The sequence below is a fragment of the Molossus molossus genome, unplaced genomic scaffold (assembly GCF_014108415.1).
Source record: "Molossus molossus isolate mMolMol1 unplaced genomic scaffold, mMolMol1.p scaffold_m16_p_17, whole genome shotgun sequence".
In the NCBI taxonomy this organism is placed as follows: Eukaryota; Metazoa; Chordata; class Mammalia; order Chiroptera; family Molossidae; genus Molossus; species Molossus molossus.
The window spans coordinates 29,355,213-29,380,239 of NW_023425352.1; the positions used below are offsets into that span (position 1 = coordinate 29,355,213).

General features: G+C 41.0%; 1 protein-coding gene across 2 annotated transcripts in view; it reads right to left on the minus strand.

Moving 5' to 3' along the window:
- LGI1 (leucine rich glioma inactivated 1) overlaps positions 1-24,671 on the minus strand; it is a 37,526-nt gene extending 12,855 nt beyond the window's left edge. The window contains exons 1-4 of one of the 2 annotated variants that reach the window (XM_036265349.1): positions 24,200-24,671; positions 23,740-23,811; positions 3,545-3,616; positions 3,372-3,443 (exon numbers count right to left, since the gene is read on the minus strand). In XM_036265349.1, coding sequence (XP_036121242.1) covers positions 3,372-3,443; positions 3,545-3,616; positions 23,740-23,811; positions 24,200-24,414 — 431 coding nt within the window. In that variant the 5' untranslated portion in view covers positions 24,415-24,671. The remainder of the gene's footprint in view (positions 1-3,371; positions 3,444-3,544; positions 3,617-23,739; positions 23,812-24,199) is intronic. The other variant, XM_036265350.1, reaches the window with a different exon arrangement.
- Between the last annotated feature and the right edge of the window lie 356 nt (positions 24,672-25,027).

A 25,027-nucleotide genomic window follows, 5' to 3' on the forward strand; every position in this document is an offset into this window, starting at 1 on the left:
TACCAAGGGCTAGCTTGAGGGGCAGGGGTCAAATGGTAACTCTAAGTTGTCTGTAAATGTCTCTTTAGAAGATAAGTCTACCAAAACAGATGTCTAAGAAGGTAATATAAGTTCATTGCATTTTTTTTTTTTTTTAGTTCATTTATTCTTTAGGAGCTAAATGAATTTATATAAATGCTCAGGTAGGTCCCTTGGAGCAGATTTAATGTTAGGCCAGAGTGGGAACTAGTTGACTATAAAAGTATGTGTGTAATTCCAAGTGTTTGCATATGAAAACTAAGAGTGATGTTAGGGCTTCTATCTTCAGGATCTTCTCTTTCTTCGTAGCCATGTTCGTTCCTCAAATAGCATCCTGTGGAAAGATCCTGCCAGCTCAATACACGCTTTCTGGTCTTGCTACAGCTGACATGGCGAAGTGGGCACCAGGCGGCTCAATGAAGACCTTGGGAAGCTTCTGGCTTTACTGCTTACTCAAGTGGGAGCACCTTGAACTCAGGGTGCCTCTTCCTGTTCTTATTTGCCAGCAGGGGTAGTGCTGCCCTGTCTCTTTCTTAAGGTCATCAGGAGACTATAATAAGGTCAGAATACAGAAAAGCTTTGTAAACTCTTCCTGCAGCTTATGCAAGTGAGAGGGCGAGGTGATCATTCCTCGCTGGTTGAATAGCTGCCTTTGGGAAAAATTAGTCTGAGGTGGAGAGAAGTGAAACTTAAAATCTTAAAAAGGAAGTTAATGGTTGAGACAAATGCCAGATTTATTTCTAAGTGGTAATTAATGGAAAATGAACTTGATGTACTGAGCAGTCAGAGAAAAATTTGGGTTTCAAATTCTCTCTATCCATCTTTCTTTGAAAGGGAAAAAAAGAAAAACAAAAGAAGGAAGGAAGGAAGGGAGGGAGGGAGAGAGGAAGGAAGGAAAGAAGGAAGGAAGGAAGGAAGGAAGGAAGGAAGGAAGGAAGGAAGGAAGGAAGGAAGGAAGGAAGGAAGGAAGGAGAAAAGAGCATAAATAACTCAGGGACCAAGTCACTCAGTGAGAAAATACTTGTTTGTCCAATTCCTCATTAGACTGAGCTCCTCCAAGTTGGAAATGGATCTTATTCATCTTTGTATGGCACATCCTAGAGACTACTTAGGATGAATCATATGGCATTGCCATTTTTATAGACAAAAACAGTCTAATATTGGCAATGCCATATGAGTCAACCTCTAAATGTCACATAAAGATGCACGAGATCTAAGGGTCATATTCACTCCATCAATTTTAACCTGTTCCCATAATAGCTTTTCCACTCCCAGCACCTGGTCAGAGAAGTGGGACTTCCCTTTCAATGTCCGCTTGACCCTTAAGATTCACGCCTCTCTCTGTTAAGGCTGCCTTTGATGTTCTCTTGAACTCAAAAATTTCTAACTATTAAGTACACGCTCTACTACTGTTCCTTTCTTATAGTCTTCATACCTCTAAAGAAGGGGCCTCATTATGACCCAAATTTAAATTCCCATTTCATTTGATAGATATAATAGGCTCTAGTCAAACAAATTAATGTTCTTCATTAGGGTGTGTATAGATTTTTTTCTTTCCTCCTTTCTTCTGTCTTATTCCCTCCCTCTTTTATCCCCACTCTTCTCCCCCTTTTCCTTCTTTTTCCTTCCTTCCTTCCTTCCTTCCTTCCTTCCTTCCTTCCTTCCTTCCTTCCTTTCTTCCTTCCTTCCTTCCTCCCTCCCTCCCTCCCTCCCTCTTTGCCTGATGAGGTAGATAGACTTAAGTAAACTAGGGCATGGCCAGGCTTATATCATGGGTTCCCAGAAAGGGCACTGGACAGAGGCTATGTTGAATGGGATTTGTGTGAATCAAGTAGATCTCCACGTGGAGGTCATGGACTTCCATTTCTTCTTCCATATGTCTGTTTCTTTTATTTACTTTTGTCTGAAAGATTAGGTTTGGCAGGGTTTGGTATAACATTCATACCGTCACAACTGTTTTCGCATCACATTATGTCAATGACATGCAGAGAAGCACTGCAAATGTTGTTTGCTCATGATGACTACATACAGAAGCCTTGGCAGGTGCAATGATTTTATAAAATAAATTGGGCCATCAGTTTCCCTTTGCTGCAAATCCAAACAGCAGTAGAGATGGGGCCTGGTAGAGGTAGTATGACAACCACGTGGACACACTAGAATGTAGGCTCAAAGGAAAGGCTGCTTTGTTCCCGCTGCACCTGGGGCCTAGAACAGAGCTGGGAATGAGGTATTGTGAGCAAAAGGTTAAAGCTGAAGAATGACTGTTAGATCTTTAGCATTTTTATCTGACACTAATGAGACACATAGTAGGCACTGAGGAATAGTTGTTGAATGGATAAATAGGCATTGCGGTTCAATTATTGAGTTGATATTATCATAATTCCACACTACTCAGCTCACTAGTCATATGTCCCCTCCAAGCCTCAGTTTCCTCATTTCTAAAATGCAGATTAGTGTGCCTATCTGGCAGGACTATTGAGAAGATTAAATAAAAATTCATGTAAAGCATAATGACCGACATAATAGTAATCACTTAAATGTTAGTGCCTTTTCTTCCCACGCCCTTGTAGTTTTCTGAAGAACACACCAGTGTGTATGTGAGTTTACATGTATACATGTGTACGTGTATGTGTGTGTCTATAGGGGGTCAGGGAAGGCTAGGAGAAAGAAGTTATTTAGTTTATGTTGAGGAGGGTTCCTCAAACTCAAATCAACACTCTGCCATTTTAGACTGGATAATTCTTTGTTGTGGGGGGCTGTTCTGTGCATTGTAGGATGTTTAGAAGTATCACTGCCCTTCACCTACAAGATGCAGTTACACTCTCCAGTTTTGACAACCAAACCTGTTTCTAGATATTGCTGAATGTTCCCTAGGAAGCAAAATTACCTCCTATTAAGAACAACTGACTCTAATCATCCATTGAATAATTAAATACTTCAATTTATAAACAAGTTTTCAGGTTTGTACACATTGCCTGTGATTATAATATATGTTTAAATGTATATAAAGTCAGGGCATATACAGAAAAGAAAAACAGCAAATATCAAATAAAGCTATATAGTCAACCCATAATTATCCACGAAAAAAGTAATGATTTCAATGATAACAAAGTTATTTCAATCACACAATTTCCCTGCATTAGATTGTTATCCTAAGTATGGTTGGCTTGGACTCATCATATTAATAGCAATCAATTTCCTGGTCATACACTGGCTTATAACAGGGAGCAATGCAAGTGTGCACAGAGAGAAATTATTTGGGTTTCTTAAATTTTCATGGATACCCACAAAGTGCTCACTTTAACCACAGGTTATTAGAAAACTTAAGAAGTAATAGCAGCATTCATACTTACAGGTGAATTAAAGACTTCAGTCCCCGGAAAGTATGTCTTGAGATGGACTTGATGTTGTTGTTTTCTATAAATCTGCAATAGGTTATAATATTTTTGTCAGACAGCTGTAAGAATCTGAGAGCGCTTGTCCTGAATCATTATGTTAAAAAGATTTTTTTTTTTTTTTTACTTACAAGTACTCTAAATGTGGAAGACCAATAAAAGCATCATCACTGATCACATCAAAGGAGTTCGATGTGAATAACCTGCCCAGAAAGAGTACACAGTGAACATGGTTACACGGACAGATTGTCAATTTATGCTGCTTTATCTTTCAGAAAAACGAGTGGGAGTTGTGTATGGAAAAATGTCTGGACGTCTGCCTTCTAAAGTGTTATTTATTCAGGTAATTTTTGTAGCTTTTTGAAACTCTCTGATTATCTCTTCACCAACTGTTCATCCAGGAAGGGGGGCTTTGTGCCCACTCTTCACAGTGATGGATGTCACATGCCCTGAGTAACATTTTAAGATACAATTTGGGCAAAATGACAGACAGCCAAATCAACATTTTACACATTTTCCTGAAAAAGACATTAACAGAATCTTTCCTTTTGCTCTAAAAACTTCTGGAACATTCTGACCAGCCCAAACAATGGCGCTTTGAGGCTTTAAGCCTGGGACACCTAGAAAAGTAGCTCCATGCACTGCTGTGCTGTGGATGTCTCTTAGATGAGCTGTTGACACTGGCTCAGTGAGCACCCACTAACCTCCTCTGAAAGTAGAACAGGCTGAAGAGGTGAAATAATGAGGCTCAGGAAGAATCTTAGATCCATTTTATTCCTAAATAGTTGAAAAGGACATTAACTTGGACAAATTTATTTGCAACTTCAAAATCCACAGAAATTTGGTTTCAAAATTACCGATGAAAGGGAACATGAACCAGAGGTACCCACACCCTGTTGAACTCTTTGGAGAACTTGTCAGTTTTCTGAATGGGAGGTTTAAAAGAGGTGATCATAGACTAAACAATACACAGCAGGTTTTTGTTTTAAAGTAAGCATTGATTTATAGAACTCGTTAGATAAAGTGTTGATACAAGATAAAAATAAGGTTTTAAATGTACCGATGACAAATTTATAAAGGGTTCAAATAACGTTCAGTCTACATGTTAAGGTTTTTGTGTGTGGGGAATTTCATATTCCACCTGTACTATTGTCCAAAATATGACCATGATCATGGACCGCACCAGATGTTAGACATAATTTGACAATTCACATCTCATACATACTATTTAATTGCACTATGAAAAGTCCAGTAGTCTCTGCTATAACCTTTTTGACCTTTACTTTTGAAGTCTAGGGATTAAAAATAACTGCCACTAACAAGTTTAGCGACTTCTTCTCTTTGAGCCTGTTAACTAAGGAGGTTAAAACTAGATATCACTTTCTGAACGTTTATGAATAACTTGATACATGAGATTGCTTCAAAATAATCAGGGGAGGAGACAGCTGTGGGTTAGAGAGGAACTGAGCATGAGGTGCTAATTTTTGAAGCTGAAAGATGGGTACATAGGAGTGGATTTTATTATCTCTACTTTTTAATATGATTGAAATTTCCCATAAAAATGGGGGGAAACACAAGCCAAGCAAAAAAACGAGATGATTTCTTGCATTTCTCCCTAAACTATTGATCCTGGAGTGATGTTGTATTCTCTTCTACCCTCCTTCCTCCAACGTCATAGCTTTATCCGCAAGTAATTCACCAGGCTCTGAAAAGGTAACACTGATGAACAGTCATACATAGTAGATGCCCATAGGTAGGAAAACAAATGCAAAGGTTTATGATTTAGTCACAACTCGGGCAATCATCTCTTCTTGCTTCATGGCCTGGAAAACAGGAAGATTGCACTCCCTTACTGCAAGATAAGCTAACATCCAAAGACTTCCTGAGGCCCCAGATTTTCATTTCATTCCGTATAGACAGCATCAGGGATGGAGAGAAAGGAATAAGGCAGAAATAGATACAGAGAAATACTTCCCATGCTCACTGGTTTGCCAACTGTCCCGTGGGTGGCCAAGCGACTTCATAATCATGCACTTCAAGTCACCAGAAGAAATAGCTTCTCCCACTAGTTCCCCTTATGTTGAATCAGATGCAAAACAGAGTGGGAAATGGATATTAGTGGGCAGAACTTGCCCACACATGTTAGGGAAATAAAACAGAGGATTTCCACTAGAATTTGTATCTGCTTGTTCATTTCTTATTCCCAGCACCTGTAATACTACCTGTCCCATAGTGGACACTGAATAAATATTTGTTAAACAAAGGGGAATTCACTTTGCATTAAATTCTGGGCATTACTACATTGCTAGATTGAATGTTCCTTAGAGCAAAGACTAACTCTTATTTGTTTTTGTGTCCCCAGCGCCAAGCACAGTTTCTGGCTGAATAATGTTTGTTGAACTAGATTTCAAGGATTAAAACCTCTGGTTAAAATTTCAACTACATACAAAAATATGGGTGACTTTCACAATTTTAAGTCGAGGGAAAGCCAGAACACAGTAAAGTGTCTCCTCTATGATTATACTTATATAAGAAACAAAACCCAGCAAAACTGATTTATGCTGGCAGAAGTCAGGATAGTGGTTACCCTAGGAGGCAAGTAGTGACTGAAAGGAGATACAAGGGGAGTCTTTGGGGTGGTGATAATGTTTGGTTTCTGGGCTCTGGTTACAAGGATGTTCACTTTATAAAAAAAATCATGGTTGGGGTGAGTAAATAGGCAGAGCACAGAAGATTTTTAGGGCAGTGAAAATACTCTGTATGATACCCTAGTGATGGATACATGTCCAATTGTTCAAACCCGTAGAATGTACAACACCAAGAGTGAACTCCAGTGTAGACTATGGACTCTGGGTGATACTGTAGGTTCATCAATTGTAACCAATGTACCACTCTGCTGGGGGAAGTTGGTAATGGGTGAGCGTATGCATGTGTCCAGGTAGGGGGTGTAAAGGATATTTCTATGCCTTCTCTACTTTTCTTAGAGTTAACCTAAAACTGCTCTAAAAATATGAAGTCTTAATTTTTAAAAGTTGAGATGTACACTTAGGATATGTGTACTTTATGTCTGTGATATTTCAATAAAAAGATTTCTTATAAAAAAAATAAAACTGAAAAAATTTCCCTTTGGCTGAGATAATAATGACTATCAGTCCTTGAATTCTAAATTCAGTAGTAGTTTTCTGTGGACAAGGATTCCATAGACAAGGATTTGTAAAATCACACATGCATTCTAAATCAGTTGGGTGGGCTATCCATTTTATTATCCTATGTAAAGCTCAAAAGACTTGCCCAAGTTCATGTTCTATCAAGTGGGTGAAACTCTGATCCTTAACATTTTATGGATTCCTCGGAATATGTTTGATTTCAGTATTATGACTTGTTTTTGTGCCATATATGTTAAAGAATCCAGTCCCTGTTAGGGGAAACTGTGCCCACCGAATCCCATCTTCACATGCAACAACTTGGAGCACACTGAGTGGCTGTGTTTTACACCATTCAACCTCTGTCGCTTTCCTCAGATTATTAGGGCAAGAAGGACTCAGCTTCTTACCCAGAGTAGCTAATTCTGAGGTCGGTCAGCATGGCATAACCCAAGGAGCCTGGCTAAAGATGAGTCCCTTCTCGGGGCATTGGAATCAGCAGAGATGGAGCCAGCTGGCAAGAGGAGCTGAAGAGAAAGGATACCTTAGGGTGGAGTTAAATCCATGGCAGGCGGAAGTATGTGCAAGACACAGGAGAGAGCACAAGGTGGAGGAGACGTGTGTGCAGAGGGAAGTGTGTGCGAAGGCTGGAGCAGGGAGCCCTCTAAATCTGTGTTACATCCCAAGGCAGTACTTTTTTTTTTTTAAAATCCTCACCCGAGGACATTTTTGCCTTTATCCTCAGAAAGAGCAGGAGGGAGACGGGAGGGAGAGAGGAAGGAAGAGAGAAAGAGAGAGACATTGATGTGAGAGAGACACATCGACTGGCTGCTACCCACACGACCCCAACCGGGGCCTGGGACAAACTGCAACCGAGGTTCGTGCCCTTAGCGGGAATCAAACTGGGTCTCTCTGGTCTGTGGGCTGAAGCCCTAACTGCTGAGCCAAACCGGCCAGGGCCCAAGCCAGTGCTTCTTAATCTTGGCCACACTTGAAATGACCTGGGGAGCTTTAAAAATACTGATACTCAGTCCTCAGCCTCAGGGATTCTGGTTACATTCTATACCTAGGGTATGGCCTGGGCATAGGGATATTTATTTATTTATTTTTATATGTTTTTATTGTTTTTTTAGAGAGAGAGAAAGGGAGAAAGAGATAGAAACATTGATGTGAGAGAGAAACATCAGTCAGCTGCCTTCTGCAAGCCCCCTGCTGGGGATCGACTGGGCATCGAACCGGGACCTCTCAGTCCATGGGTCATTCATTGCTCAGTCCACTGAGCCACACTGGCCAGGCGGCATAGAGATGTTTAAAAGCTCCCCAGGTGGCTCTTAGGCGCGACCAGGGCTGTGTATGGGAAGCTTTCCAGTCAGTTACAACAGCCCCCTTTACCAGTGGTGGCCCAGGGGGCTCTGCGCCTTGCAGCAAGTCTGGCTGCAGCAGTTGCTGTGGTATGGAGGTGCTGTGGGTTGTCCTGTCCCCATAACTACATGTAGCAAGAATCGTGATAATATGACTCATGATGGCAGCACCACTAGGGGTTGGTGGGGACCAATGTATGTTCTGAATGAACTTGTTACCCTGAGCTACACATAGAGATCTGGACGCCATAGACCTGCCAAGCAGTGATCCTATGGGTTTGTGCAGAGATGGTATAGAATTTGCCCTCTACCCTTGATCCTGTGGGAAAATTTGAGGTCTCTGACACTTCCTATGTTCTTAGGGAAGGAAAGGCTAATGGAATTTTGGTGGATGTGGACACAGGGTTGTGCCTGACCTATTGGGACCCTCTCTCACCAAGGGCTGTTCATTTATGGCTCTTAGCCACCAGCCTCATGAAATCAGTAAGGAAAGGGACTGTGAGAGGAAGGAAGAGGATTTTTTTTTTCTCTGCAACTGGAAAAGTTTTCTCTTCTTTACCAGGAAGATTTAGGAAAACTATATGTATCAACTATTAGTTTCAGGCAGGCAATAACTCATTCTTTAGATGACAATTATTGTCTTCATTCTAGCCTACATTTCTTTTTTTTTAATCCTCACCTGCGGACATTTTTTTTGCATTTATCTTCAGATAGAGCAGGAGGGGAGGGGGCAAGAAAGAGAGAGAAACATCAGTGTGAGAGACACATCGACTGGTTGCCACCCACACGACTCCAATTGAGGCGGGGACAAACTGCAACCGAGGTACATGCCCTTAGTGGGAACCGAACCCAGGACTCTCTGGTCCGTGGACTGACGCTCTAACCACTGAACAAAACCGACCAGGGCTCTAGCCTACATTTCATAGACTCCTGCTGGATTATCTAATTGGGTCTTTGGAACAACTCTTGAGTTGTCAGAGAAGGCATTAATATCTTTTTAGAAGGAAAGTGAGGCCCAGAAGGCTGTTAAAAGCTTTGCTCAAAGCCACGAAGCCCAAGACTCCTGGTCTACTGCCCTTTTCACACACTGGGTGGCCACAAGCAGTTTAGGACCCAGACCACATAATGATATAATATCCATATCCTGGCAGACACCCATAACACGGCTCAGCTCACAAGGATTCAATAAATCTAATTAAATAATAATCCCTTTCTTTGAGGAATTAATTAATCAATATAAGTAGTCTCAAGTCACATTAAGATCATGAAAACCTGTATTTTTTTTTTCAAGGAAAGAATTTTAAAAATTTGAATGCAGTTTGGTGTATTCTTCTAATGAGTACTATAAGCTCACTGTAGAAATTCTGCAAACAGGAAAAGCTTCAAGAAGAAAGTAAAAATCACCATAATCATACTACACAAAGATATTGGCATGCATACACATAATATATATATGTATTTATAAAACTGGGATACTTTTTATGTTGTTCTCTGTCCTTTTCATGTACTTGTTTTATCATGAACAATTTCTCATGACAAACATTTTCAATAATATAATTTTAACAGATGAGTTTTGTGTTATTATAGCATGATTTAATTATTTAATGTTGATTCCAACTTTCATTTTTATAAACAGTACCATAACTATCCTCTTATACAAATACTTTTTCATACCTCTAATTATTTTCTTAGGGAAGACTTAGGTTATATTTCTAAAAGTAGCATTATTAAATTAGAGATTATAGTTTAAATCTCTAGTTCTTTATTGCTAACTTGTACCAAACGACATGTTCTGAGTGTAGGAATGCCTATTTTACCACATTTGCATCAACATTTAGCTTTATCATTTTTGTTTCTTTTTCTGTGACATATATCCTTTGACTAGATTTGTTGCTTTCTAAGCACATTTTTATTTATTTTTATTTATTTATTTTTTTATTTTTATTATCCTCACCCGAGGACACTTTTTCATTCTTTGTTCAGATAGAGCAGGAGGGAGAGAGAGAGAGAGAAACATTGATGTGAAAGGGACACATCGAGTGGCTGCCACCCGCACGACCAACCAGGGCCGGGGACAAACTGCAACCGAGGTACATGCCCTTAGTGGGAACCGAACCCAGGTCTCTCCGGACCGCAGGCCGACGCTCTAACCGCTGAGCCAAACAGGCCAGGCCACATTTTTATTTTTTAAGGATATTACCTATTATTTTCCTATCTAATTTGATGCTGAGTGTTTTTTTTAATCCTCAGCTAAGATATTTAGAAAGAGTGGAAGGGAGGGAAGGAGGGAGAGAGAGAAAAACATCAATGTAAGAGAGACACATTAATTCGTTGCTTTCTGCACGACACCAACCAGAGCTGTGATTGAACCTGCAACCCAGGTATGTGCCCTTGACTGGAGTTGAACCCATGACCCTTTAGTCCATGGGCCGATGTGCTAACTGCTGAGCAAGAGGCCAGGGCAATGCTAAGAGTTTTTAGCTACTGATTAGAATTTGCCTTTTCATTTATAATTTTTAACACATGAAAGTTTTACATCTTTAATGAAATACGTCAACTTCCATTGTGTATTTTTTCTTTGCTTTTATTCTTAAATATTCTTCCTTACCTAGAGATTAATGAAATATTACCCCCAACTTTTCCCCTTTTTAATTTTCTTTTAAAAATTTGATCTTTAATCCATTTGTGAATTCCCTTTATAAAAAAAAATATGTTTTTATTGATTTTTTAGAGAGAGAGATAGAAACATCCATGTGAGAGAGAAACATCGATTGGCTGCCTCCTGCATGCCCCCTACTGGGAATCAGGCTTGCAACACAGGCATGTGCCCTGACCAGAAATCAAACCAGGACCTCTCAGCCTATGGGACTGACTCTCAGTCCACTGAGTCACACTGGCCGGGTGGGAATTACCTTTCTGTATGATGTGAGGTGAGACGCTGCCTTGATTCTTTTCTAAATATGAACCCAAATTTATCTAAAAGCTCTTGTTGAATAATTAATGCCTTTCTCGTTTGTTAATGTTTCTTCCTTCAAATGTCTGTTATTTCATTGTGTTTTTTCAAGAATCACATCTTGGACTTATTTATTATTCCCACTGCTTCCTAATTTATATTTTATTTTATAATTATTTCTTTTCTTTTTATTTCCTTGGGATATTTATTTAGTTTTGTGCTTGATTCCTATATTTTTATTCTTTAGGATTTAAAATGAAAGTATTTAGAAATACGGCCCTGGCTGGTTTGGCTCAGCAGTTAGAGCACCAGCTGGCAGACGGAGGGATCTCGGGCTCAGTTCTGTTGGGGGCATGTACCTGGGCTGCAGGTTAGATCCCCACTCAGGTCAGGGTCATGGGGGAGGTGATGAGTTGATGTGTCTCTCTCATACCCATGTTTCTCTCTCTCTTCCTCCCTCCCTCCCTTCCACTCTCTCTTAAAATCAATGAAAAAATATACTGGAGTGAAGATTAACAAAAAAACAACCAAACAAATATTACTTTACCTCTGTGTAAAGCATCCTGAAAGTTTGGATAGGTAATAATCTTTCATAATTACATATTTGATTTCAATAAGTATTTAGAATAATATTCTTAAAATTTCTTGATAGATTTTTTTTTAAAAAAAGCTGTTTAGATTTTATAATTAATGTGAAATTGGGATAAACAATAAATAAATAAATAAATTGGGATAGGTCACATATCTTCATAAGCAATACATTAAGAAGGCCATCAGTTTGTTAGGGGTTCCTGATTGAGCTAAGAAGCTAAGACCAGCAGAATTTGATTCAAACGGAGAAGGAAAGTGGTGACAGGGTTAGTGTGGAGCAGAGCCTCGGGAGCCGGGGTCTGCAACAGAGAAGTAGAGAAAGGAGCGGAAGATCAGAGGGCGAGGATCCAGCTCCTTCAGAAAGAGGTCAAAGCTAAGGCTGCCCATCCTCCTGCTGAGAGGCCAGAGATGGGGGTCCACAAAAGCTAAAGCACTAGCAGGCACATATGTCAGTGTTGAGGCTAACTGGTCACTGAAGCAGTTTCCTGCTCTGCTTCTCACCTCTCCTAGTGACCAGGAAGGAACACGCCTTGGTGTGTTCGGGAATCGGGAAGCCTTGGTCTTAATTCCCACGTGGCCATGAATCCTCTGTGTGGCCTTGAGCATGTCACTTCTCCTCTCTATATTGTCAAATGAGAGGTCTCGACCAGACCCTTTTTTAGGTCACGTCTAACTTGAAAGATGTACGACTCTCTGCTTGTAGCATGGTGGGCTCCATTCACAGCGTTGTTGTGGGCTCTGCATGGGGCATGGGAGTGCTGGGAGGTAGGTGTGCAGGTGGCCGCATGGGAGAAGTCACCCTGCTAAGAAAATCCCGCTCTGACTCAAACCAGACTGCTCATCTGGTCACACCAGGGTCCCACAGCTCTAACAACACCCACTTTTTCAGACTCTGTCTTGTCACCTGTGACATTCTGATTACCATCAGAATTGTCATTGACCCATGGGTGGCCTGCATCCTGTCTTCCCACCCAAAGCAGATTCTCCTGGCTAAGAAGGGGAGATCATTCAGGGGGCTGTCTCATACAATACCCTCCCCCCACCTCAACGAGGACCACTCTGGATGAAGAAGAGAAGAGTGAGCGCCAGGTTGTCACTTGAAGCCTGCATTGGATAGACATAAAATAGACTCTAGTTTCTAAGCTGGTAGCTGCCACTTATTATGCACATGATGCATTAAGTAGAAGAACCTATTGTATCACCTGTTAAAATAAGTATTATAATAACAAAAAGACTTCCTGGAAGATTTTTAAGAATTACATGAGTTAACATATATGAGCATGTCCCCAGTGCTTCTGCCACAGAATATCTAAGCAAAGATAGACACAAAATGTCAGGGCTGGAAGAGCCCCTAGATATAGTGAAGGACTTTAGTTTTACTGCTGGGAAATGGGTTCAGTGAGCCTGTCAGCTGCCCAAGGGAATTGTGATAGGCACCCCAGGGACGTAGGCAACCACGGGCAGTGTATAAACATGAGTGTGCACGCTTCCAGGGACATATGCACATCTGTACGTTTGTATGTGAATACAAATTTAGGTAAGAGCAAGGTACACAGGTTATAGCTGTTGGCATGTTTGTGGGCACAGCTAGAGGGCCTGCCAACCTGTTTAGAGCTGCTTCTGCTGAAATGATTCAGACTCTGGTTGTTACTAATATTCTCTTTTTTTCCCAAAGAATAGGATGGTTGAATGATAATTAATAATAGGCTGATGACTCACTTTAGTTAAATGCACACATTCTAAGTTCAGGTGTTGTGTGGATAACTTGAATAATTCACATCTGAATATTTTAAAATATGCTCTCAAGATGGAAAGCATTAAAATGGGAAGCATCACACAGGAGCCCACTACTTCACAGTTGTTTTTTACTCTAATGATCCTTGAAAAACATTTTAAATGTAATTCAGCTGATCCTTAATTGACCACTACTTCTTCAACCTGGGTTGATGGGGGAATAAATAACCATGCTTTAGCTCCACATAAATCTGAGGTGGGGACACCCCAGAGAGATATGTAGTTCAACTCCTCTCTTTATAGTTGAAGAAAGTGAGACCTGCAGAAGTGACTTACCCATGGTCACATCTTTTGTCAGCAGCAGGGCCAGGGTGAGAATGTAGGTTTAGCTTTGCAAAGATGCCCTTAGGAATATTCTAGGCATGCACACCAGCCAAGATATGAGCACGGCCCTACCCCTTTGGTTTCATAGTCTATTACCTCTCTTCTCAGGACAGTCAAACTGTTCCTCTGTAGGAGCTGGTATAACTAGTAAGCAGCCCACTGTCCAGTGTTGTTTACAAATTCACTCAGGAGCTCCCTGGTCCCGAAACACCGAGAAGAAGGGACTTTGATTTTATCTAAAACCTATTCCGTACTTCGCCTCATCTTGAGCAGCTTGCCATCTATGAACTCATTCACATCCTCAAATGAACACTACAGCATTCATTTTATATTCTCCACTTAAAATATAAAGAGCACCGAGGTGAGAGGGGTCAAGTAATTTGAAGCTCGTAACTGGCAGAGCTGGGATTCTGGGTCCAGGATGCTCTTCCCACGGCTGCCTGGTAATGGTCACGGGCAAGGCTGTGCTTCCTCTTTTTAGTCCCATCACACCAGCCCAGCATCTGCTGCAAATCTAGAAGAGCCTTGCCCGGGAGTCCCAGAGTATATTCCCTGGAATGCAAAGCCTTTGGGGGTTGAAAGGTTTTACATGAAATAAATAAATTAATTAATTAATTAATCTGGGAAAAGTAAGTGAAGTTGATTGGGGTTCTTAATTACACGAATCTTTTTATCCTTAAGTAAAATGAGACGCCAAAAGGAAACTAAATATGCAGTTTCCCAGTCTTATTGATAATGGGAGCCTTTCATCTTTGAGCTTTATACGTGAACACGCCATGGAACACACGCAGGGAAATGCTGGTTTAGCCATCTGGGAAATAGCTGGGGCGGAACCTGCTGCAAACAAGAAGAGTGAGATTGTAAATTCAAGCGCAGGGGGCTTGTTTCTGTTGAATGGGCTGCCGGTGAGAATCTACTGCCTTCGAAAAATAGAGCATCCGCTGGGAGGTCCCCAAAGAAACGGTGTAATGGTGTGTGCTGAGCTGTGGCAGGTGGATAGCTTGCTGGTGAGGCCTGACTCCCAGATACCACACTTAATGAATCCACGCTAACAGAACTGTCAGTTACTCCTTATATGGAGATAGATGGTCTAAGGGAGCCTTCAAGATGGATTTCTTCCTACCTGCCTTAAGCTCTGCTAGCAAGACTTTCCAGAACAGGTGAGGTATAAATAGTGAAGCCAAGAAATAAAATGACTACCAAAGGCATAAATTCCCTACGTGTGGTCCACAGAACCAATATTCTATGGGGTTTTAAGAAAAGAAAAACAACATAAGTCCAGAGCCTTTTCTATGCCAAGGGGCACTGTGAAGAGCCAAGCGGGGACAGAATGTGCAGTTTTCCAAATTTATGTGAACACATAACCATTTTCTTTCAAGACAACTATTTTATAGGACACATGTTTAGAAAATTATTGGCCTGCCCACCAGAGTGACTCAGTTGATTGAGTATCACCCTGTGTACTCAATCTGTGAGAGGCTGCCAGTATGATTCCTGGTCAGGGCGCATACCTGGTCTCAGGGTTTGTCCCAGCTGGGGCATGTAGGGAAGGTGGCCGATGCTGCTTCTCTCTCTCTCTCTCTCTCTCTCTCTCTCTTTCTCTCTCTCTCTCTCTCTCTCTCCTTCCTTCCTCCCCTACCCCTTACTCTCTCTGAGCATGTCTTCAGGTGATGATTAAAACAACAAAAAATTGGCCTAAGGTGTAACTTAAAAGTAAATATGTCCTCTCTCTTTTGCTTTTTTCTTCTCTCTCTCTCCCCCCAGAGCTCACACATACAAATGAGAGTTGAATCCTAGGGAAACCACATGTTCTTGCCAGCAACGCTCCCCCTCTTTCAAAGGGCCTTTGAAACTCCTTTTGAGTAACTGTCCCCAGGAATCAGAACACATCCTCCTGAATACTCTCCTTAATGGCAGAGGCTGACCCTTTGAAAAGGAAATTGATTTGGGAATAAAACTATGCAAAGTCAAGCCCAATGACTCATGTCCAAGAGGAAGTAGACAGAAGTGGTTAAACTGAGGATGTGGATTTAAACCCCAACTCTGCACTTACTAGGGGGGTGCCATTGAGGAAGTTACCCAGCTCTTCCAGGACTCAGTGTTTACCTGCAACGTGGAGGTAACCATACCCCTCGCAGGATTAGTGCGACGGGAAAATAAAAACTGAGATATATAAAGTGCTTAGTGTCAGGAAATATAAAGATGACAAATGCCCTCTAACAACATGTCAACTGCTTTTATCGCACAGCTTATAAACTGGCAGTGAAGACAATTCTCAAGGAAGGATCTAGAAATATTTAGCCATGGAAGCACAGGTGGGAAGAATCTGTGACCTCCCACAAGGAGTTCTCTGCAAATCAAGACTTTTCTGTACAGATAGACTCTAGCCTGCTTATTTTTTTAAAGTCTCATTGCTTTTTAATGACACAGGTAAACACCTGCCATCTTGCCATGTACACGGGCCCAACAATTCCTTGCCCTGTGGGGGTGGGGGAGGGGTACTGAAACATTGTCTTGTCATCAGCCACCATGGGGGACGTCCTGGTAAAGTCCCAATGGACCTGCTTGGGAAATTGAGAACTATATGATTATTTTAATAGTAACTTAATAATAGCCATATTATGAAGCTTATCCAATTAACAATCTAATTACTGGTTTATTAGAATTGATACAACAAATTGTGTTCATTTCCTTAATAAGACCATTTTCTACATTATATTAAGTAACTCTGTTTGTAAAGTAGAATAGAATAGAATAGAATTTTAAGCTAGGACAAGACCTCAGATGCCAACTTATGTTTTGTTTGGTTTTTATCTTGTTTCAAAATCTGCTTCCCCTGAAAATTAGGAAAATATGGCCTCGTGTTCATGTACCACATTCTCATCAGTAATAGTCTACTGGGGTTGAGGGGGTCATTTTTATTTTATTTTATTTTATTATTTTTTAAACCCGAGAAGAGAGAGAGAGAGAGAGAGAGAGAAGAAAGAAACATTGATTGGCAGCCTTCCGTATGTGCCCTGAACAGAGATCAAACCCAAAACCCATGTGCCCTGATGGGGAATCAAAGTGACAACCTTTTGGCATATGGGACAATGCTCAATCAACTGAACCACTCTGGCGTGGAGAGGACGTCATTTTTAATATATATTTTTTCTTTATTGATTTTAGAGAGGAAGGGAGGAGAGAGAGAGAGAGAGAGAGAGAGAGAGAGAGAGAGAGAGAAACATCGATGAGAGAGAACATTGATTGGCCACCTCCTGCATGCCCCCCACTGGGGATCTGGCCCACAACTTGGGCATGTGCCCTGACTGGGAATCAAACCGGCGACCTCTTGGTGCATGGGTCGATGCTCAACCTCAACATCAGCCAGGCATCATTTTTAGATAATACATGTCTTCTCTGGTTTACTGCAGTCACTACCATTCTCTACTGTTATATACCCACTGTTTCCTTCATTTATCTTGTCACCCCACCCCATTGGCATTTGAGTTTGAGAACCATAATTTAATCTAGCTCTGGTATTTTACACATATAACACTGAGGCCCAGGGATATTTTGTGATCAACCCAAGGTCACACAGCACATTAATGGCTGAACTGGATTTCAAACCCATGTCTCCTGACTTCTAGTTCTGGCCTTTTACCATCCTACCACAGAACCACTCAGCTGAAGACTGGTCAATGCTAATTATTGTAGACAAAATCTGATACATCTTACAAATGAGGTGCCAGTCATTTTTTTTTTCATGAGGAAGAAGTGAGAGGGTTCTGCTTCCCCTTTTCTCCCTACCTCCAAAAAGGTAAATAGTTCATGTTTCCTGTGAGAAGTAGTAGTTGAAGGAAAGATTTCTTAGCAGGTTCTGATGGAGACCTATGCATAGAACAGCAAAATTTTATTTTGAAACTGTAGGCAAACCCAGCGTATACAATCAGATGCTAATCTGATGTTATGGTCATTCAAATTAAAGTGATCTTCAGATACTATAATAAAAGCTAATGTTTATGAAGTTGCAGGAATTATGCCAAGCGCTTTACATGTATTGTTTCAGTTAGTTCTTACTGTAATCTTGTGCAATAGGTACCATGGTCATTCCCTATATTGAAGATGCAGATCATGGGGCTTGATTCAGCTCTCCCAACGTCACAGAACTAGAGTGGGGATTTGAACCTATGTTTATCTGACCACAAAAGCCGGTGCTCTTTGCTACCTGCCACATCGCTGGCTCACGAGGGATAGCCATTTTGATATCACAGCTGTCATCGTAAAGCCCCTGCAGTTATTTTGTAGCCTTTACAGGCCAGAGGATCAATAATTGGCAAGCATTCCATCATCACTGATCAACTGAATACCATTTTGAACAAAACCAGACAGCTTATCACAACTACCTTACAGTATGTGCCAATACAGGCAAGACCTTATTTACCCTTTTAGGGATCACAGCCAGCTTGGAGCTGTCACATCAGTTGGGAAGGGAGAGATGCCACTTATCTTTGAGTTTCCCACAAAGCCCAGCATTGGGCCTGCTGAAATGAGAGGTTTTTGATTTCATTTTGTGACTGCTTGCAGCAATACAATGATTAAATACTTGTTTTAGCTAAGCAAATATAATGAAGTAAAAAAGGAAATTATCTTTGGGTGGATGAAATTTTTTTCATCTTCATAATGCTTACTTAGCCTGTCAGACTGGAGAAAGAGGGGATTCTACCCTTCACAGGAGAGACTAGTCAGGGTCCAGAATCACATGAAGAACCTAGGAGGCTAACCACACAATAGAATATACAGATGATGTATTATGGAACTGTGTACTTGAAACCTATATCATTGTATTAAACAATGTCACCCCAATAAATACAATGAAAAAAGAACCTGCTCCTGCCAGGTGGCTCAGTTGGTTGGAACATTGTCCCACATACTAAAAGGTTGCAGGTTCAATTCCTGGTCAGGGCACATATCTAGGTTGTGGGTTCAATCTCCAGTTGGGGCATGTACGGAAGGCAACCCAGCGATGTTTCTCTCTCACATGGATGTTTCTCTCTCTCTCTCTCTAAAAAAATCAATAAACAGATCATTGGGTAAGAATTGAAAAAAAAAAAAAGGTACCCAAGAGCCTAAATATGACTTTTACATGTCAAAGGCATAGAGGCAGAGTGGGACAAAAGAGATTCAGGCAGTTGGCCTAAGGACAGGCTTTGAATGCTTTGCCTTTTAGGGTCTGGCACACTGGAAATCACTGTCAAAGAAGTTTCATGTCATAATGTCATAAGCAAATATCTCTTCACATTATTATTTTGGCTCAGCTCACTTCCCAGACCTCGAAACTATTAGTTCCTATGAAATATAATATTAAAAACCAAACATTAAGAGTGTGAACATAACCAAGACTATCTACTAATAGGAAAACAGGGGTTTAGTATAAAATCTATGAAAATATGGATTGAATTCACCAAATATATGGTAAGCAAGGTCTAGACTTACAACATGCAGGCTGTTGTCTAGGAGCTTAGCTGTTGATAATCCTTCATGAGAGACACAGACAGATCCAGCATAAATAGCTCTAAAAAATGACAAAGTACTAGAGACATCAGTAATTCCATAGAGCTTGAGAAAACAGAAGTCAGGGAATGAGTTATCTCAGTCTGTTTGGAGCTTGGAGTGTGTGTGTGTGTGTGTGTGTGTGTGGTCACTATTGTGAGAGATTCTATTAATACCAACTCAGGTATTTAGACTTTCTGCTTCTAGGGGCCCATTAAAGGCTTCCAGGCATGAGGGTGACATGATGAGATCTGTATTTCAGGAAGGTAGCACTAAGGCAGGTGGGTAGGATGGGAACCAGAAGTAGGGAGACCAGTAGAGAAGCTCCCACAACAGCCTGTGACACAGTGAGGGCAGCCTCAGTTAGGGCCGTGGCCCTGGGGTGCAGAGGAAGTGGCAGGTTCTCCTGCTGTTTGAGAGGCTTGTCCAGTTGGAACTGGACAGTGAGGGAGAAGGGACACGTAACTCCTAAGTTTCTTGCCTGAATAGTTGAGAGAATGAAATACTTTCAGAGAAAACATTTGTTGTACAGGGCTAGTTTGCACAGTTATAACTATTAATTTAAAAGTTAAAAATCAGCCCTGGCTGCTGTGGCCCAGTTGATTGAGCATCGTTCCGTGCACAGAAAAGTCACTGGTTCAATTCCTGGTCAGGTCACATGCCCAGGTTGCGGGTTTGCTCCCTGGTCCGGGTGAGTAGGGGAGGTAACCAATTGATATTTCTCTCTCACACTGATGTTTCTCTCTCTCTCTCTCTCTCTCTCAAAAAAATCAATAAAAACATATTTTTAAAAAGTTAAAAATCAGGGCTCTGGGTTACTGGGCCTAGATGACTAAAATTTTTACTTCTTGGTCCATTGTGGGGGCATCAGCTGGGCACAAACTAAAACATGCTCATCCATAACCAGGTAATAATTTCTCTAGAAGCCCTCTTAGCTGATAGGTCTGGCCTGAGTACTCATTGAAGATTTCCAAATTTTTCTTATACTTGTAATGTAAGGAGGAATAGATAAAGAGGCCAATCACTGTAAAGGTGAGACAGGCCATGGATATTTTTCCTAGACAAATAATATTTTGAAGGACTAAAGTATAAAACCTTAGTAAGGATAGACTTATTTATCTTGTTCATGTTATTCACATTTTCATTTTTAGTTTTTGATATCTTATGAACTATGTACTTATGTTGATTGTGGCTTAATAAAAGAAACAAATTTTCCCTCAAAGAGATCACTTCTATTGCCTCAAACAAGGTACAATTTCATTGGAATAAATAGAAATTTTTTTTCTGATCACACTGAATTTTTATATAGAGATTTTTTTTTTTTTTTTGAGCATCATACTAACACCAGCCCTATAATTTACTTCCTGCAAATAGAACTCTCTTAAGAGTTTCAGGCATTTAGGTTGGCAATGTGGCCACATTTTAAACTCTTAAATTTGAATTTTACTTCTGTGATGAGCCTGCATCATTGGGGATTTCAGTCTGTAGTTGAGAACAGGGCTGGAATGTGTGAAAACACATTCATTCCGTAGACTGCATTCATTACCAGCAACACTCCTTATCACGAAAAGCAAACTAGAACGAATAATTGCTCTCATTGGTTATGTTTCACCACGGGCCCTGTGGAAAACATCAATGAAATTGCATTTTCTTCGAAAGGTTTTGTTGCTGTTGTTTAAAACAACAAATTAGACATTTTAAAAAATATGTTTTATCCAACTAATCTGATTAATTTTTATTGGATAATTTTATTCCTTCTCTCTTCTATCTATGGAGTGTGGGCTTTTGTTTTTCTTGTTCTTCAACACACGCTGCCAACCAGAGCCTACCAGGATCTTTTCCCAGACACTGTGTAATTTAAGGAGGAACTGTGTCTGTTTCCCTCAGTACCCCAGGCTGACATTTTGAAAAGTACTTCTCATCACATCTCTACAGAAAGCCTGAAAAAGCATTTGGAGCCATAATGAAATTATCAGATTGTTAGGGTGGGTGATGGAAATGGGTCATTTCCCTGTTCAACAACAGGCAAGAAACCAACTGTCCTTGTATGTCAATCAAGCAGAATTAATTCTGAAGTTTATCATTTCTCAGGATATGACAGATCAGTTTGGTAATCTGTGGTCACAGATGCCGTTAGAATTCATTGCACACCCCAAGCAATGACAGGCGTGATCCAGGCCTGATCTGATGGCACAAGTCATGCAAAGGCAAATTAAGGGCTCTTGGTGATCTTGGTCTAACGGGGGGTTGGCAGCCCATGTTTCAGAACACTGGATGGCCCTGTGCCATAGAGGAACGGTCTTTGTGAGCTAGCCATTTCCACCAGTGTTAGCACAGTTCATATTTGGAGCCTTCGCAATTATTTTCTCAGTGAAAATGAGCTTATTAGACCCTTTCCTGAGAATGGTAGGAAGCAGAGAACATTGGGCAGGAAGAATGGAGAGCAAAATCTTTAGGACACTGGGTCTTAGAAATCAGAGGCAAACTTTGACCCCTGACAGTTCTGTATAAGATCAGCTCTGGCACAAATCTGACATGTGGAAGTTAGCCAGTGTGAATTAAGTAAGGACATACAGCGCAAGAATTATTCTCCCTTTTGTTATTTCTGAAACCCGAACTGCTTTTAGAAATAAGGGCTGGAATGTTCCATAGGAACTCGGAGCATGGGACACACTCTGTGTGGGCTATTTAAAAACCAGTTCCTTGGCTTCCCTCTGTGATTCTAAATACGTGTAATCACATTACCCTGCAGCAGCCGGGAACTATTTCTATAACATTGTCCAGCATCTGTGCTTGCCGAGGCTCCGTTCACCCAGCAAAAGCAAAGTGGAGATGTGCTCACTAATAAGTTGATCAATTCAGGCTTTCGGTGTCATAGTTAAGTCCGTCTAGTGTTGGAATATGAGTAGTATGTATGGACAGACACCTCTTGAATTTTAAGGGCTGATCTATTTAACTATCTTGGGGCGGGGGGGGGGGTGAAATGAAGTGCCTTAGCTCATCAAAAGGATGCTTTTTAAATGAGCCATTTATTTAACAAAGAAATAATAGCATAATTTATCACTTTCTTAGATACAACCAATTCTTATTGTATAAAAGAATCCCAGCATTGGATACTTTGACACTTTATGTGCTAAAGACTATCTTTTTTGGATTTGTTTAATGTGCTAACACTTCCCCTAATCATACCACTAGCCATCAATCAAACACATAAATCCCTTGGGAACAGTCTATTCAATTGTTAATCACTCAAAGACATTAGCTAGTACAAGGACATTAGCCAACACTGTTACATAATGTCAAAACACCTGATCATGTTTGTGAATTAATAGAATAGTCAAACCAGTTTTAGGATTTCATATAGGTAAAAAGAAAAATAGATTCAGTGATTTTTTTTTCCAGCTTTTTATCTTTATGTAAATATTTAAAACCCTACCATTTATAAGACGTAACCATCTGACCCTATGGCAAACATTTTATCTACTACAATCTTATTTATCTCTAATAACAAGCTTTCAATGTGTTATTACCTCTATTTTACAGATGAGGAGACTGAGGCTCAGAGAGATTTCCTCATTTGCACAAGAACACAAGTCTAGTTTCTAGTAAGTGGTGGGGTGAAATTTACACACAGGTCTCTCCAATTTCAAAACATGCTGTTTGTCTCTGTGTAACCGCACACAGTCCAAATGGCCAATTAAGGCAAGAAAACAAAAACAAAAATTGTAAAACCCCCAAAACTCGTCTCCCGAATCATGCAGTTAGGATCATCAAAACTCAGTGGTTCCACAGTCCCCTCCTGGAAGCATGTTAACTACAACCCCAATCTGCTGCCTGACACCTGAGCATGGTGGGACCTCTCAACCCCCACGGTCCTGCTCTGAGAGCCAGCACTCCAACAGCCAAACATTACACGTCAGGAAAAAAAGTCTACATGTGACATTATGCCTGTGGGGAGACCTGAATCAAATATTATTTTTTGACTATTTTGAGACATAGACTGAATATGTGGTTCCCTCGTGGCTAACTCAAAACACACAGCAGAGACCAATCCTTTGCACTATCCTATATTAATATTTTCTTTCCCTTCTTGCAAGGTAACAAGTTATAAATTAGATAAGATTAGAAAACAATCTCTCCAGAATTAATCTTTTAAGGAATTACCTAGAAAGAACCGAGATCCCCCCACCCCTTCCATGGTAAATCACACAGAGCAGCAGCCTGCCCAGGATCCCAGGGAGACAACATCTTGAGCACATATGTTATGCTGGGTTCTGTATTGACTAATTCAAAAACTCCAGGGTAAAAGAACCGAAGTTCCCAATTCAAAAATGAAAGTAAAAGAGTGGAAGGGACTTGGAATCATCGTTGCAACGTTCCCACAACTTCATAAATAGCCAGGAAAGTAGACAGCATCACAGGTTAGCGAATTTCCCATTGCAAGAATCAACCTGCGCCGCTGGGGTCACGTCGCAAACAACCCATGTACCTCTCGCTTCACTGATACTCTTTTTCTCTCCAGAAATACATAATCACATTCGACAAAATTAAGATCAAGATTGTTTTACTAGAGGGCTTATCCAAATATATGCTCTATTAAAAATAGTCATGATATAAATATTTCTCACAAGAGCTGCAGCGATGGTGTGAATAAAAAACTCCCTTCTGAGATTTCAGTAAAACCAGATCTCACAAAGGATCTGAAAGAAAACAAACACACAGACAGACAGACACAAAGAGACACACACACAGAACAAACCTTGTGTTAATCCGGTTTAGCAAAACAGTCACTATTTTGACACTATTTTATGAAGTACGATACGGTTCCTTCCCAGATGAAGTAGGAGAAATGAATCTGCTACAGGTTTCGCATAATAATGTTCAGGGCTGGGGGGACCTAAACATGTTCCGAAGCAGCTAATAAAAATCAGAATTTCTAAATGCAGCAAAATGTTAGTGCTGTCAAACGGCCAAGGGTGCGAGAGGAATCTCTCTCTCCATGCCCTTCTACCGCACATACAAAGCCCCAAACACACCGGCTGGAATTTCTAAATCGTAAATTAGATAGCAAATGCTTACGGGCCTTACAATGAGATAACATCAGGAGGCACGGTGCGTGGGATGGATCTGGCATTCTCACACAAAGCATTATCTTTGCTACAAGTACACACGGCAGGGCATTTTGGCTTCGCTGGTTTCTTCCCCTCAGTCAGCAAAAGCGCAGATAAGAGACATAGGAAATAAGCAATTCTTTTCAGGGGGATGCAGGCATTTCCCATCCTCTGGCTTCTCTCTGATTCCATGCAGTCGGAAAAATCTCCCCAAACATGAACAGGGCTTCTGGAATTCAGCTGGTGATTGTCTTGCTCTGAGATCAGGTCACACCGGAGTCCACCCTTTTCCTTTGCCTCTGTATCTTTGCTTTTCAAAACAGGGACCTGCAGCTGATTCGTGAGCTGCTCCTCGCTCCAGCAACGCACTGCTCAGGGAAGAGACCTGTGAGGTGCTGCGAGATGGGAGGGATCCAACTGCTGGAGGAGAGAGCCGACTTGCATCACCAGGAAAACACTGAGCACGGACCAGCCTTCGAAGGCAAAGTGAAGTGATGTCACAGAAAATAAACGGCTTTCTGCTTGCACCGGGAGGCCCTTTAATTGTTACCAAAAATAGGACGGCATTATGTCTTATTAGTGGGTGGGTGGGTGGCAGCAGTCATCTTGCATCGGATCTCGGCAATCTCAGAAACCTCTGGGAATTTGCTTTTCATGTGGCAAACAACCTAGTCAGAAAAACTGGCTTTGGACCCAGCCCCGGCTGGAAAAATGAAGTTAAATGAAACTCTCTCCCTCCGCAGCATTTGGCTGAAACCTTGGTCTTTCTTGCTGAGTTCACTTGACTAATGCCATCGTTGAAAGA